General features: G+C 50.3%; 1 protein-coding gene across 6 annotated transcripts in view; it reads right to left on the bottom strand.

The window, feature by feature from the left end:
* Positions 1 to 7,447: 7,447 nt before the first annotated feature.
* LOC139010138 (WD repeat-containing protein 20) overlaps positions 7,448 to 16,621 on the bottom strand; it is a 52,368-nt gene continuing 43,194 nt past the window's right edge. For 4 of the 6 annotated variants that reach the window (XM_070414270.1, XM_070414243.1, XM_070414251.1 and 1 more), the window contains one exon: positions 7,448 to 9,053. In XM_070414270.1, the coding sequence (XP_070270371.1) occupies positions 7,776 to 8,966 (1,191 nt within the window). In that variant the 5' untranslated portion in view covers positions 8,967 to 9,053 and the 3' untranslated portion in view covers positions 7,448 to 7,775. The remainder of the gene's footprint in view (positions 9,054 to 16,621) is intronic. The other 2 variants (XM_070414299.1, XM_070414279.1) reach the window with 1 other exon arrangement.

Genomic DNA, 16,621 nt, shown 5'->3' with positions numbered 1-16,621 from the left:
CCGGCCCACACTGAGTCCCAAAGAGGCTGTCAGCGCACATTTAAGGACTAACAGGTATTTGGGTTTAGGAAAACTGTTACCCCCTTTAAGTATATCCAATTTGAAAAGGTTTTCTGCGTACCTTTCTGAGAGCAAACTCTGTGGATACTGCTTCTCGGGAAACCCACAGCCCTGACTCTGGAACAGTGCTGCCCAGGCAGGGACAGTGGGCTGGGGGCGCTCCGGGCAGGCCAGGCCCAAGAAGGATGAGAGCTGTCCACCAAATAAGGCCCTTTAGGTTCCCTTTGGCCTCTTGAATAAACAAGCTCTGAAGCCCCCCAGGCCCCAAGGGGCACGTCCCCACAAGTCTGCCTCCACGGAGGGGCAGTGTGGCTCCCTGGCCCACGGAACATCAGTGCACAAGGAAACTTCCACGTTCCCGCAGACTGGAGAGCTGGGCTTCCTGCGTGGTGGGCGCGCGCACCCACCTGCTCTTGGCTGGGCAGCCAGTCTCCGGGCAGCTGAAGTGGCTCCGGCGTTGTGCCTGTCTGCGGGCCCCGCGTGAGCAGGTGCTGGCCAGGGCTTAGGGCACAGGAGGCCCCCTCGGCTGCCACCAGAGCCCTGGCAAAGTCTGCCCTCCAAACTGGAAAGCTTGTGGACGGCGAGGCCATTGAAGCCTTTCTGGGCAAAGCTGTTAAATGGCTCCCAAAGCACTTGACTTGTCACCACAGAACTCTAGAAGGGGAGAAGTCTCACATGTCCTCGACCCCCATCCTGTCGAACTTGCTCACTCCACACGTCTGCTGAGCACCTGCCGAGTGCAGGGGCCTCCTGAGCTCAGCCGGAGGGGACAGCTGGGGCCGAAGCAGACAGCCCGACTGCTGCTGACTGCAAAAGGAGACAAGTACCAGTTGTAACAGTTGGGTTTTTATACTGTGTGTACATGTATATATTTCACATATACGTGAGATTTTAATTACATTGAATCTTAAAGTAAAAAGCAGGAAAACTTCACTTACTATTTATTTTTTTGGTTAATCTTCACCTGAGGATATTTTATCCATTGATTTTTAGAAAGAGTGGAAGGGATGGGGGCATTTGGGGGGGGGGGGGGGACATGGACCGTGGGGGGTGGAGAGAGAAACATCCATGTGAGACACACACATTGCTTTGTGCCCCGACCTGGGCTGGGGATCCAACCTGTGACCCAGGTATGTACCCTTGACCGGGAATCAAACCTGTGACCCTTGGGTGCTGGAGCCAACTCTCTAACCACTGGGATACACTGGCCAGGGCTCATTTCTCATTTTTTACCCAACCCCCAAAGAATGATTTAAAATAGAAAGCACCTCCTCGGATGCGCAGCGAGCACCCTGCTGAGAGCCCTGCTCTGAGTGACTGTTCCCCTCATGATTTGGGTGACATCCGCCTCCCACGCGTGGCTGAAGTGCAGCTCGCAGCTCCTGCATCGTCATACTCCCTCGAGACCCGGTCTGGGTGAGAGTTTCTGAGCAGTAGTAGGTCGCTACACTACAGTTCCACCTGGGGAAGTGGCCTGATTTGGGGATGACGATAAACCCTGCAAACAAAGCAGGTTACATTAATCCAGCAAACAGGGCCCTCGGAGGGTCCCAGCCACTCACCTCTCCGCAGTCTGACGCCACTGGAGCAGACTCCTGCTGGTTAGGAGCCAGTGTTGTAACAGATCCTCCACGTTCGCCTATTGAATTCTGTCCAGATCCTTCCTGACATTCCTGCCTGGTTGGAACCAGAACCCACGGAACCCAGCTCTGCCTGGATTTTGGGCCAGTTGGCTGGGGGACAATGTGGGCTCTCAGGGCCTGGGTTCCTTGGGACATCACTGGCCTTAAGGTGAGGGGCACCTGCCAGGGGGGCCCTTCCACACCTTTCCCCAAGGGCCACAGCTCAGGGCCCCAGAGTACTGCACGCCCCGCCCCGCCCCTCAGAGGCAGGCCCCTCCATTGACAGAGTTTAGCAGCACTTATTTTTATGTCTGTATTTATTTAAAAATGTTTTTATTGATTTTTAGAGAGGGAGAGGGAGAGATGGAAACATTGAAGATGAGAATCATTGATGGGCTGCCTCCTGCAAACCCCGTACTGGGGATTGAGCCCACAGCCCGGGTACGTGCCTTAACTGGGAATTGAACCAAGACCTCTTGGTTCATGGGTCTACGCTCAACCACTGAGCCACACCGGCCGGGCTCATTCAAATTCTTTGTACCCTCTGAGAACCGTGTAGCCAAGTATGGCTCTGAAACCTCTCTGCTCAGCGGGCAGGAGGGATGAACCCCTCCTGGGTCCTCCAAAAGCCTTCCTAGATTGAGGCCCTCCCGGAGTCCCAGGCTGGCCTCCACCCGAAACCACGGAGAGGCTGGTTTCGAGGCCGACAATAAGGGCCTCTTTCAGGAGATGCACAGGTCCAAAGCCAGCTGTTTTATCGACAGGCAGCCACACATGGGAGAATGGGCTTATATTTTTCTAGTTATATAACTAGTACAAACTATTTTTAAGGATAGAAAGTGTGTGTCCTTCTGAACTTGCTGCAGACCTAGCAGTGTGAAGGGCTCACAACCGACTCCGTGCCAAGGAACGGTACCTGCTCCTGTGGTAGGGGGTCCGCACAGGGCACTCCGAGGGCGCAATGTCTGGCTGTGCCTGGCGGCTTAGAGTTGAAGGCAGGAGCGCTGAAGGCCCGGAGGATGGTGGCAGGAAGCCTCTGGAGCCACTGAGAGGAGGCCGCCCACCTGGAGGGGAGGCAGACAGCAGGGAGCTCCCTGCCAGCAGCCTTGCCAGCTGTGCTCCAGGCCCAGGCATCTCAGGACACAGCAGGGACTTGACAGGAAAATGGGGGCACCAGGCCCTGCCCAGGGGCCATCTCACCTTTACCTCCCCCGCCCTCTGGGGACCAGCAGTCTAGCCTGGGCCTCTTGCCTTGAAGCGCTCAGAGACAGAGGTGCCAGGGTGCTGCTCAGATCACCTGACCGGAGGGACATTTCACAGCAGCACACCACAAACGGCTTCTTCTTCCCCTACAGGAAGCTCTTCCTGTGCTGCAGCCTCAGGCAGGACAACTCCAGCATTTGGTTCCAGAGCCTTGAGGGAACTGCACTCTCCCAGGAAAAGCGCTCCTGCAGCAGCAGCCAGGTTCCCCCACTCTCCCCGGGCTGCTGGTGGAGGGGGCTGCTGGCGGAGGGGGCGAGGGGGCGCTGAATAGAGTGCTGGGGGCCGACCTCTGTGCTCAGCACAGCGCTGGCGGCCCAGAACAACCTGTGTCCTGAAGTGGGCCTGCTCCACAGCTGGCTGAGGTCAGTCCACCGTCCTTCCCCACATAGGACACCCACGACCTCTGATACTCGGAACAAAGTTTCTAGTCATGAGAAACAGCAGCAGTGACAAGAGGTAGCCATTCCTGTGTCCGCTTGGTCCACAAACATTACCGAGGCCCTTACTTTTACAGCATGGTCATTGAGGTTTTATAAAGCTTAGCTGTCAAAGTGACAGTGAAAATTATCTACATTTATAATTCATTCACACATTTATTCAACGTCAGTCCAAAAGGCAACCCCGCAGTCCTTCCGAACGTCCAGTGCGTCAGTCTCTCGCTGTCACGGTGAGATGGGGACAGCGAAAACCAAGGCAGGGACACGAACATGGTTTTCTTAAAATGATAAAGTGACAACACTGATTCTAAAGCGCCATTCATTACTGCAACAGTGAAGAACTGAATTTACCAGCATTTCATGTTAGGAAGGCTCTTTGTGAAATTTATTCAAGTTGTCAAGAAATTAGATGAAAATATAAAAAAAGGAAATACAAACAAATTTTACTTTTGATTTTCACTAAAAATAAATATTCATACAATTTTATACAGTGTCACCTAACATAATCTTTAATAAACTTAGGTATACAGAAATAAAATATGCAAAAACTTTCACACTTTTCAATGGAGAGACAGCAATTTATGACACAAACATCATGTAACAGATGCAGCGACGGATGAAGTCAATGCCTGTGGACGGGCTTCCTCCACAAGGGGCGTGTTCCCACGTGGGAGCTGGGCTCTGGGTTCGGAGGGGAACAGCTGAATACAAGTGCTTTTCTCTGCAGTCCTGGCCTCCACTTCCCAGACTGCTGAGCCCATGATGGCAGGCGTGCCGCTCGGCCCCAGGTCACACCCGGGCACACAGAGGCTCCGGGATGAGGAAGGAAACCCCCACTGTGGACACAAGGCCCGCTGCTTCCGCTGGTCCACCCACACACCGGTCCCCATGGCCAAGCTCTCCCGCATCTTTCCTGCAAAACCCCAAGTCGAACTCTGCTTTTAGCGCTTTCTCAGTCAGAAACACAACATGGGGCACCCGGCTCCCACGCCCTCCCTGACCCTGTGGCTGCCCCCTCACCCCTTGAGCTTCCTTAACAAACAGATCACATCTCCCTCCCAGGCAAGAGGTGACGTGACCCTTGTACACAGGCACAGCCACCTGATAAAGCAGTATGAATTCGAAACTTGACAATTTCTTACAAATTCAAGATGCAACCCTGGAAGTGGAGGAATGAGGGAGAAATGGCTTCCTGGCTACCAGCCATCTGGGACTTGGCCGGAGCCGAGCCCGGGTCCCCTGGGAGGGACACCCACACGTGCCTGCAGGACCTGGGAAGTGCCATGGGGCTCCTTGTGGTTTCTGAATGTCTGAGACAATAATCTCTGCTGTGACTTATTGGTCTTTCCACTCGTCCATCCTGCCATCCTAAGGCATTTCCTCTTCTTAGTCCCAAGCCAATGGCTCACAGGAGAACACTAAAAAATGCCAGAAGGTTCACTTGGCACAAAAGACAAAATTAAGATTCTTAACCACTATTTAAGTAAATTTAGAACCTAAAGTTACTGGTTATTTAAAAGTGGCTGCCTATTCCTTCTTACACACTTGCTTTTAAAACAAGGCAAGGCTTTCCTTAGGCTGTGTCTCTAGCCCTCGGGGGATTTTGAATCATCCTGCCCTGCCCCATCAGTAGGGCCAGAGCTGCCTCAGCGAAGGCTGGCCGGCCACTTAGCCAGGAGGGAGCCAGCTGGAGCCTCTGGGCCTCACTTGTGTCCCTGCTCTCCAGAGGAGCTTGCTGACAGAGTGGGAACGCCTCCTCTTGCCCATGGCTTTTATTGCAGAGGGCAGGTTGAGAAAGGACTTTCCTGCTCAAGACAATGTTTAAGCTGGAAATTGACAAATTTCACTGAGGAAGTTCAAATTTGGGAGAGAAAACTATGAAAAACTCCCCAGATTTCTCTTAGTGCCTCATCCACCCGGTCAGGACCCACCACTCCAGTCCCCTCCCCTCCTGCCCCTCTTGTCCCACCCAGGTCCACAGGAGCCAGTACCGGCCGGTCTGAGGGGAATGGGAGGAACTGCTTGCCCTGTGCAGCACCCTCTTCTCCTCAAGCTGGTCCTCCCGCCTGCAGGAGAGGGGCTCTGCTGGCTGTCAAAGAGGGGGCAGGTGTAGGAGGAGCGGAAGCCTGCGCCTCCCCAGCACCTGACACCCAGCAGGGGCCCCAGGCAGCCTCCCAGACAGGCAGATAGGATCCCCACACCAGCAGAAACTGGAAGAACGAGAAATGGACAGGAGCCTGGCAGGGTGAGGGGTGGAAGAGACAGGCACCACTGGCTCCTGTGAGCACATTTTAGAGTTTTTAAAAGGAACAATATCCTCCTCTTACCCTCACCCAAGTGTCTCTTAGGTAGGTCACCTGTCAGTGCACCAGCAGCCCCTCCTTTACTGCAGCCGGTGCAGCTGAGGATGCTGAAGGGCAGGAAGAACCAGAAAGCACCCAGTGTCAAGTGTGAGTCATGCAGTGAGCAGTGCAAGAGAACTGCAAGGGCATCGTAACCTTCCCCATAAAGGCCACTCACCTGGGAGCAGCCACTCTCCACTTAGGCAAAGTCCTGGGTTTTGAAACTTCTCAATGCCTCAGAAGCCTTTGAAACGGAATTTCTAAAACTAGGTAGGAACATAAAACTGCACATGGAGTGTTGGGTCCTAATCTCTCCATCTGGCAGACTCCAAAGTTGATGGTTCATGGGCCGCTACCTTAGAACATGAACATTTAGGAACAAAGGGCCATGTCTAACAGTCGGTAGAGAGCATGTCATCATTCTCACGGGCTGTAATGCATCAATGGAGGAGGTGCCCCTTGAAGGCCACCCTGGACCTCCTGTAGCAGAACTCGGCCACTGCGACCACAAGTGACAGACACCACTTGCATTACGGAGCATGACGGGTGGTGTGGGTGGGCCTTCCGGGGAGGGCACACTGAGAGCGCACAGAGCCTCACACATCAGAGAGCTGAACATCCAGATCTTCACTTTGCTGAATGGCATTCACTACTCAAACCAGCATATGTTATCAGCATCGCTATATTTAATTACAAAAGTGTGCAAAATAGAACAAACCTAAATGACCAAAATAAGTTAACAAACCAGATAATCGTCATCTTGACATAAAACACAGAGTTCAAAGAACCATCGCATCGTGTGAAAGCTGGGATTTGAAACTCCTACACAGCTGAGAAGGGTCATAGGGACTCAGAATCAAACACTGCAATTTCCCACGGGAGCAGCGGGTCCATCCAGTGGGCACCTGGGCCCAGGGTGAGGTGCTGGGATGGAAGCCTGCGGGCCAGGCTAGTATCAGCATCCCAAGAATGACCCTGGAAGGACCACCATCCGACAATAAGGGGGCATTCTGTAGTTGGACTTCCCCTCTAGGTGAAAACCAAACCCGGACCACGGGGGGTGGGGGTGTGTGAATGGGATGGGGAGGGTCTGTCAGTTTGTACAAAACAAAGCTAAAGAGGCTGCCCAGGGCCTACAATCGTGAGCCTTCGTGACCAAAAAAAAAAAAATCCCCCAAGAAATAAAAACAAAACAAAACCCGCCCCAAAACAAAAGAAAATGAAACCTCTTTTTTCTTGTTGGGAAAAAAACAAGCAAAAGCGCACTGGACAGAAAAGGTCTTGGCTTCCGTGGCAAGAGGCACTTCTGACACGTGCGGTGGGCAACCTCGGCCCGCAGTTCACAGGAACCGCCCAGGCTTGAGGAACGTGGGTATTTTATTTAGTGCACAGAATCTCAATCAAAGTGGTACAAACTGCTTCTTTGAAAAAAGATGTTTATTAAACAATTTTAATTGTCATAAAATGACTAAAATGGGTTTTAAAAATTAAGGCTCTTCTCTTTCTGTGGATTGCCAGAACAATGTAAAAATAATATCAATCAACCCTGCTGAACGCTTTGTTCCTAAAGTTAAATTTCATAGATTCCTAAACATTTTATGATTAAGATAAAAAACTGGACTATAAATGACAGTCAGTGGCCGTCCGTGCTGAACACGCTCTGATCAGGTGTACAATTTTCTAATTGAGTAGTTAAGCAAAAATATTCCAGTTAAAGCAGAAATTTTAATTTTAGCTTTTTAATTCATTGTTTCCCCACACTGTCATGATTTTCCTAAAATCGAAATAGTCTAAGACAGGAGCGCTCACCTTGGGACTCTATATACTCCCAGGAGGGTGACGGACTTGGCTGGCAATTAGTTTGATTATATTTTTTAAACGTTCTAAGGTGAATTATCAAATGATTCAGAATTACATGGCATGCAGTATCCAAAAGTATGGCTCTGATGCATTTAGATTTACATTAAGAAGTGTCATTCATTCATTGTACACCCACCCCTCCCACAAGGAAAAAAATCACTACCTACTCAAGTTCTCAGTCTGGTGCAGCGTTAAGGATTCAAACTTACCACTTTCCCAGGCCTTCCCCATGTGCAAACAAACCCCTCCTGACAAGCAGTGACTACACAGTCTTCAAGAAAAATCAACACAGTCAGCCTTTCGTGTGCTATCTTTTTACAGATGAGCGGCTCTAACAAGGGAACGTCTTCCATTCGAGGACACAGGGGCGTGCCCAGAGTTTTAGCTGGGTCCGTTTTGGTTTTGGTAACTAGGTTCAGTTTGTCACTGCTCTTGCTAGAAATGTGTCCCATGCTATGGTTTCGCTTGTGATCTTTCTCGTGGTGCCGGTCCTTCCGATCGTGTAGGGAGAGTGTTGCGAATTTGCTGACCCCAGACGCGATGGCCCCATCGGCGACGTTGCTCTTGCTGCCGGCGTTGGAGACAGTGGAATGTGGGAGGCTATTGGACCGCGGTAGAGGGGGGGGCGCAGAGCTGCCAGGCGTCGAGACGCTGTTCCCAGTGCTCCCAGCTGGAGGGCTTGTGGCATTCATAACATTTGTGTGTGTCCGTGCCCTGGAGAGGGGCTGGTGAGGGAAAAGGATATCTTCCGTGAGGTCCCACAAGCAGAGCTGCGTGTCCTGGCCCACAGAGCCAAACCGATACGTGACACTGACGGGGCGGCTCTCCGTGGAATTCCGCTTGGACAGCCTGGACTGGGTACTGTTTGCTCGGTCTCTGCCAAAGTGGAGCAGGTCCTGGAAGTCCTCGTCACTGCCACTGAACTCCATAGGGTCGCTTTCTTCTACACTCGTGGTGTAGGGGTCAAACGCCACCACGCTGACCCAGGACTTGTGCCCGTGGCCTCGAGCTATCACTCGGCCGTCTACAAAAGACCAGACTGTCACCAGATCATCCTCGCCCCCCGTGACGATGTACTTGCCGTCCGGGCTCCAGCACACGCACAGCAAGCCTCCAAAGTAGCTTTTCATGGTGCCGTGCAGCTCCACAGAGTCAAAGTTGAACACCCGCAGAAACCCGTCCTGGCTCACGCACGCCAAGAACTTGCCATCTGGGGAGAAAGCAAACTCGTTGAGGGCCCCCTCGCCCACCGTCCACTTGAGGAGAGGGTTCCTCGTGGATTTGCTCTTGCAAGTGTGCACGGCGAAGCTCTCGCCCTGCTTCAGGAGCTGGTAGTGGGGGGCTGTGGTGCCACAAGAGTGCTCCACATTATACAGGTACATGTTCCCACTCGAATGGGCTACTAGGAAAAGGCTTTCCGAACCGGGAACCCATTTGACACAGGTTACTCGTGACTTGTCTATTAGTCTCTGTGAAGACAAAGGAGAACACGTTATCACAATGGGGAGCTTAACGGTCTATGTTCCAGCAAGAAAGCTGTCTGCTGCTTGGTGACAAGGGACAAGTCACCCGGGCATGTCACACTCTCCCGTGGCCGACCAGGCCCGTGAAGAGCATTCTGGCCGCTTGAACAATGACTTTCTAGAACTGCACTTGGGTGTGAGGCCACTGGCCTTCACAGAGGGAGCTGGTTATTCAGCAGTCACTGTGCCAGGTGCTGGGACACACCGGAGAGGGACAGCCCCTGAGCACTTGACATTTCTCCCACTAGGAGAGTCTGATCTATGAGTCACTGCACCTACACAGCGTCCTCTGTGAGGACCCAGGGAACCTCGCAGTGCTGGCCTCGAGTTTTAGCTCACCGTCAGTCATGAGCGGACTACACCTGCCCCTGCTTGAGCTGTTCCCAGGTGGGGAGGCCCCTGCCAGCAGCACACAGGATTTCAACACACACACCCCGGCTCCACCGCGGCCCTGGAGCAGAGATTTCCTCCTTGGGGCCGCTGTCCTGTGAGTCCCTTTACAGGCAATCCTTCCACATCTCCTCTGGAACACGGTTGTGTTTAAGAAACAGGTAATAAAGAATTTAAAGGAAAAAAAAAAGGACAGGTAGGTGACTAGTTCAAGAGTATGGGCCCGATCAAGGCCCCTCTATTCTCTGCTTACTACTGGTCCACTAACCAACCATTCCTTTAACAGGCACAGATTAGGAGAGTCTTGCCTCTCAAACCAAGAAAAGGCCAAAAGTAAAATCCACCCGAAGGCACAGTACCTTCCCTGCCTGCAGACCTGGAGGCCATAGGCCCAGCAGCCCCCACAGGGTGGCTCTGCCCCAAATCACATCAGCAGCAACAATCCGGAAGTCCCCAAGTTCTCAGACTCCTATTGCCAAACACCCTCTGAAGCCACCCCTCTAGCAACTGGTGCCTTCACCTCGCTGGCTGGGACCCCTGAACCCCGCCAAGAGCAGGGCACCTTCTCCCTCATCAGCCTGCTGTGTGTGCTGCACTTTTACAGAAAATTAAAAACCTAAGGTTTTCAAGGAGATTAATGAACCATGCGGCCTAAGAGCCAGTGCTGCTCCGGCAGGGCTCCCACTAGCCTGTCACCGTTTCATCCACACGAGGTCACAGAGAACTTGCAAGGCCAGGCCAGACCTTGCTGTTCCCATCAGGCCCAGGCTGCTCCAGCATTCCTGACCCCATAAAGGTGACTGGCCTGCTAGCCCAAAGTCTAAGGGTGGCCACTTCTCACCCCCATGGGTGGCTCGGTCAGGTGGCCCAGCACCTCCCACGTCACCACAACCAAGTCAAACCTGTTTTCCCACGATCACGCTACCGTCCCTCCATCACAAGTGCAACTTTTTTTTAATCCTCACCCAAGCATATTTTGTCCATTGATTTCTAGAGAGAGTGGAGGGGAGGGAAGAGAGGGAGAGAGGAGGAGGAGAAGGGAAGGAGGAGAGAGAGAGAGAGAGGTAGACAGAGAGAGAGAGAGAGAGACTGATAGCCTCATACACGTGCACCTACTGGGGCTGGGGAACTTGCATGCAACCCAGGTACATGCCTTTAACCTGGAATGGAACCCTCCACCTTCAATCTGGGGCCCATACTCTAACCAATGAGCCAAACCAGCCAGGGCTAAGGACAGACATAACAACTTCTAGCACTATGGTTAGGAGAAGATTTTACTCTTGTTTTAAACAAACACAACATAATTCCATTAGAACTCTAAATTACAATACTATCAAGTAAGAACCGTGCTGCTGCTCTGCAACTCTGAGGTATGAAGGGTAGCTACAGCCCCATCATAAACTAGGTGCTATTGGGATGACAAGCATAGTGAAGGGCTTCGTTCCATATTAAGGAGCTCACTGCGACTACTGTACATGGACATGTCACTGTACCTCACGGACAAAAACCGGAGCCCACATTCCGTGTCCTGTGGGCACCTGTGCACACTCCAGCACTTGTGCATCAGGCATGCCAGTTTAAGCAACTGCAAACCAAAACGGTAAAATGACCACGGGTCCAACTCTGCCTGTTTGTGTGCTCAAGCACAGGGACAAGTATGGAGAACCTACTGTGCATGCCAGGCCCAGGCCCGCGCTCTGTACATGCTCTTTAGTCCTTACAATAGCCTGCAAGGCTAGCTTTCATTGCTTTATTAGATAATACATTCATAATTCATATAAAACATACAGTAGGAGCCTCAATCACATCGGCCTGTCACTCCTAGCAGCTTCTCGCTTCTCTGTCCAGTGCCCTCATGCATGGACAAGGATATGAACCCACGCACCCTCGTTTTTCATGCCAGAACACACCATGCACGGTCTGCACCCTTCCTTCTCATCCAGAGACTTCCGCACATCTGTCTGCATGGGCACAAAAACAGCTTTTTCACGCTGCAGAGTATGCAATTACATGAGTATACTATAGTTTAAGAGTCCCTGGCTGACAGGCATTTATCCTGCTAACATATATAAAGAGCTAAGTGCTGTCATGACCGAACGGGCAACCCAGTCACCATGGAGTGCATGGAGCACCTCTCGGTTCCCCCTGTCCCTGGCCCCTGAGCCACTCCCCACGAGGGGGGGCAGGCGGTGGGACAGGACTGGGGATTGTTGAGCGGGCAGTGGCAGGCTGCTTCGCGGGGTGGCTTAGCGGAGCAGTTTCTCAAAGTAGTTACGGGGCGGGGAATTTCGCAGAATAGTCGCAGGGTGGGCGGAGCCTCACGGAGCAGTGACGGGGCAGGGGGAGTTTCATGGAGCATCCAGCGGCAAGCTTCTCCGGGCAGCAGCAAGCTTCCAGCTTCCCGGAGCAGTTGAGGGGTGGGGAGAGCCTCGCAGAGCAGTTGAGGGGCAGCGAGCATTGCAGAGCATCCCGGGGCAGGGAGCTTCACATAGCATCGCAGGGCAGCAGAGGCCATGCAAAGGAGGACAGGCTAGGCCTAGGGACCTTAACCGTGCACGATTTCATGCACACTGGGCCTCTAGTATATAATAAAAACCTAATATGCTAAGTGTCCAGTCGTCCGTTCAACCAATCAAAGCATAATATGCTAATGATATGCTAAGGCCACTCAACTGCTCACTATGACGTGCACTGACCACCAGGAGGCTGACAGTCAACCGGTCGACCAGTCGCTATGATGTGCACTGTCCACCAGGGGGCAGACGCTCCAACCGATAGGTTAGCTTGTTGCTGGGGTCCAGCCAATCAGGACTGAACGTGACTGGCCGGACTCACCCTGGAGCCCTCCCGCGGTCCCTCCCTGGCTGGTCAACCTCCTGCGTCCCGCCCGGCCCAAATCGTGCACCGGTGGGGTCCCTCAGCCTGGCCTGTGGTTTCTCACATTCCGGGACCCTTCAGAGGGATGTCAGAGAGCCGGTTTCGGCCCGATCCCTCAGGCCAGGCCGAGGGACCCCACTTGTGCATGAATTCATGCACCGTCCTGTAGTGTAGCAATAACACCCTGTACATAGGGCAGTTTTCACATGTACCAGGTGTACCGGTTAATAATGTGGATTTTTTTCAATAGATGGAGTTACACATATGTTGATTTATATGCGATTTGATATGTATGCTATTTTGTTGTATTGATAATAAGCTTCAAAACTTCATATGTAAAATTTTCTGAAGGTGTTAACATCATAGATATTTTTATGCTTAAAAATGTCAAATTTTGTGCCAAAAAAAGAGCATTTGTGGGAAGTTTTAATTCATTAATTTATTTTGAAGAAAAGTGCTGCTGAAAGTTACTGTATACTTCGGGAAGCTTATGGTGAACATGCTCCATTTCAAGATACTTGTGTATGCTGGTTTAAATGCTTTAAAAGTGATGATTTCTATGTGAAAGACAAAGAACGTCCAGGTCAACTAAAAAAGTTTGAAGACCAACAATTACAAGCATTATTGGATGAAGATGTGTGTCAAACTCAAAAACAACCTGCAGAAAGATTAAACATTGCTCAGCAAACAATTTATGATCGTTTACAAGCAATGGGAAAGATTTTGAAGGAAGGAAAATGGGTGCCACGTCAATTGAACGAAAGACAAATGGAAAACCAAAAAGTCATCAGTAAAATGTTATTCAGCGGCACTAAAGAAAGTATTTTTGCATCCAAAAATTGACTGGCGATGAAAAATGGATTTATTGTGAGAATCCCAAATGCACAAAATCATGGGTTGATCCAGGTCAACCATCAACATCGACTGCAAGGCCAAAATCGCTTCGGATAGAAAACAATGCTCTGCGTTTGGTGGGATCAGGAAGGTGTGGTGTATTATGAGCTTCTAAAACCAGGTGACACTGTTAATACTGATCGCTACAGACAACAAATAATCAATTTGAACCATGCTTTGATCGTGAAACGACCAGAATGGGGCAGAAGATACAGCAAAGTAATTTTGCTTCATGATGACGCACCATCACACACTTCAAAACCAGTTAAAGACACGTTAAAAGATCTTGCCTGGGAAGTATTAACCCACCCGCTGTATTCAGCAGACCTTGCTCCTTCCGATTACCACTTGTCCCCATCAATGGCACACGCACTTTCTGAGCAGCACTACAAAACATACGAAGAAGTGGAAAATTGGGTCTCTGAATGGTTTGCCTCAAAACAAGAAAAGTTCAATTGGGGCGGTATCCACAAATTACCTGAAAGATGGGGGAAATGTGTAGCTAGCGATAGACATTACTTTGAATAAAGCACTTTTGATGTTTCTCTTGAAATTATCGTGTTTTCTTTGATTATAAAATCCGCATTATTAACCGGTACACCTGATATGAATATACCTGCAGGGTAAAGTCCCAGTGGAATAGCTGGGTCAAAAGGTATATGCGTTTATAATTTTTATAGATATCGCCAAATTACCTCCCATGGAAGACAATTCTATTCCCATCAGCAGTGTAAGTAGGAGCATCCATTTCCCCATAGGAAGGTAGGTATCACTGCTGTATTATCCACACTGACTAAACAGACAGACACCCCTTCTGGCATGGAATTTATCTTCAAGTGGGATAAGAAGATAGTGAAATACACACTCTAGTGATTTCAATCTCAAACTGAAGAGCCCATAAAAGCCTTTCGGTGGCAGTGAGGGCAGCTGTACGTGGACAGAGAGGATGGCAGACAGCAGGCTGAGAGGATACAGGGAACAGCACCTACAAGGATGCTGAGGTGGGATCAAGGCAGGCACTGGCCATCCCAGAGAGAGAAGAGAAGAGTGGGGGGGCGGGGGGGGAGACTGGGAGAAAGGAAAGCGCAGCACCTGTTCTGGCTGGAGCACCCGGGCAGGGGCAGGAAATTCGGCCTAAAATCATGAACTGGGACTCAGGGCCATCAGGTCCCAGGCTAAGGGGCTCAGATGGTGACCTTGAAGCGCTGCGCTGTCCAAGCACTTTAAATGTGAACGGTCTGAGTGAACTGTGCCGTGAGTGTAAATACACAATGGATTCTTAAGACTAGAAATTATGGAAACTAGAGTATTCATATCTTTATACTGATTACACTACATGTTGAAATAATATTTTGGATATACTGGATAAAATAAAATCTTACTCTCACATACTTTCTACTGATTTACTGTGCTGTGGCCATTAGAAAAGTTTAAATTGCCTAAGTGGCTGACGCCCTACTCTGCAGGCAGTGCTGCTGCAGACAGTGGGGCACCAAGGTTTCAGAAAGGGAAATGCCAGAATAATGTGAAATCCGGCAGTTGCACAGAATAGAAGATGGGCTGGGTTGGGGAGGAACCAGTTAGGAGGCCATGACAATTGTCTGAGGACATTAAACTTGACCAGTCTGGGTGGCAGGCATGGATTAGGCTGGGTGGAGTAGAAGGTGGGGGATGAAGTGGGCATGTGAGAAGTGATTGGTTCTGAGCCTGAGTAACGGGGAAGGTGGTGAGAGAAAAGGATGAAGAGGAGGGGAGACTAAGCTGGGAGAAATCCAAGTGCTCTCACCTAGTAGGCAGCTAATGAAAATGAGTGGAAGGCAAGGAACAGTGAGAGCCAGGTCTGTGACATCCTAGAGCTCCAAGGAAGAAAAGGAGTGTGAAACTATAAAATCCTACTTACAAGGAAAAAAATTAGGGAAGCAGAAGAAAAGCAGAGAAAGGACCCAGAAGGTCCATGAGGAGAGGGTGGGGCTGAGAGGCAGATGCTCTGCTCTGGGCATGAAAATCTTCCTAGGTCAGGGGACAGGACTTGAGGCTCAGAGAGAAAGTGCTCTGGGCAGGCAGGACAGGGCAACAAGTCTGGAGATCAGGAAGACACCAAAGAGGGATCAGAAGAGAGAAGTGGAGGGAAGACATTGATGGGAAGGAGCAGAGAGAACAGGGAGGGGCTGGAGGAACAGCAGGGGAGGCTGAGCAGTTAAGGTTGCTGTGAGGAAACGGCTTTCTAATAAAGAGAGTCAAATTCCAAAATGCTGCAAGGCCTATTTTTGTAATCACTTTCATAAAAAAACAAAATCAAAATTCTGGATTCTTCAGAATCTCTTCCCTGGGTTCCCGCACCCAAAACTCTCCCAGGTCTTCACTAAAGGCCCCCCATGCTCCCTATCTGAATGGCGGCAAAACTGTCCCACTTCCTATATTAATCCAGTGAAAACCAAACACACACCCGAACTACCATTCTGAAAGACATTAACAGATAAGATTTTCTAACTGTACTAAACTAGTAAAAAGGAAGCAAGAATAAATATCATTCTGGTGCCAGATTCAAGCATCGCTGCTAAATGACGCTTCCAAAGCACTTAATCTTTTATTTCACTACCATCAATATGACAAGCAGGAAAAAGTTATTTTGAGGGAGTGGGTGTGCATTTTAAAATGCAGATATTAATTTATAACAAAAATACTAAAACAAGCAGTTCAAAAACCACAGCAGCTGCTGGAAAAGCCATAATGCAGCCACAATAAGAGCGGCTGCAGGCGTGGCTCCCTCAGGAGACACTAGGAAAGGCTACTTCAAAGCCAAGGAGAAGAGGGTCAGATGTCATTTTTATCAATGTTAAAACTCTGAGATCGTTATGTGTTCATTTCCTTCCTTTGATTAAAAAAAGCAACAACAAAAACAAAACTAAGGAATGCGCAGAACCGCTCTTTTGTGACAGAACTGGACAGAAGGTTGCAAGGCCAAGGCCAGACCTGGCCCCCTTCCCCCTCTACGGGCACAGGCGCAGGAGGAGCCTGAAGCTGGGGGAGTGAGTGAATTCACAGCCTTGGGCTGCCAACAGGGCCCAGGAGTCAGGGCCTCCTCCGTGCCCTTCAACTGGACTTGATCTAAAGAGCCTACTCAACATGCCGGCCCTGTGACAAGGAGAAAATCAAGAACAGAGGGTCTTATTACAGGTCAGTTGAGAAAGAAGCCAAGATGACAAGTTTTTTTTAGATTTTACATCTTATCCAATAATGAATATATACTTCAAAATCCTTTGAAGTACTATTCTATGGCTACAATCCTGAAATAATTAGAATTTTTGTAAAGATGAACAAGGCTAAGTGTATCATCATATAGAAACTGTGCC

Source organism: Myotis yumanensis, unplaced genomic scaffold (genome assembly GCF_028538775.1).
Source record: "Myotis yumanensis isolate MYYU_CA2020_CCGP unplaced genomic scaffold, mMyoYum1.0.hap1 SCAF_1, whole genome shotgun sequence".
NCBI classification, from domain to species: Eukaryota; Metazoa; Chordata; class Mammalia; order Chiroptera; family Vespertilionidae; genus Myotis; species Myotis yumanensis.
This window is presented reverse-complemented; position numbering and strand designations above follow the sequence as displayed.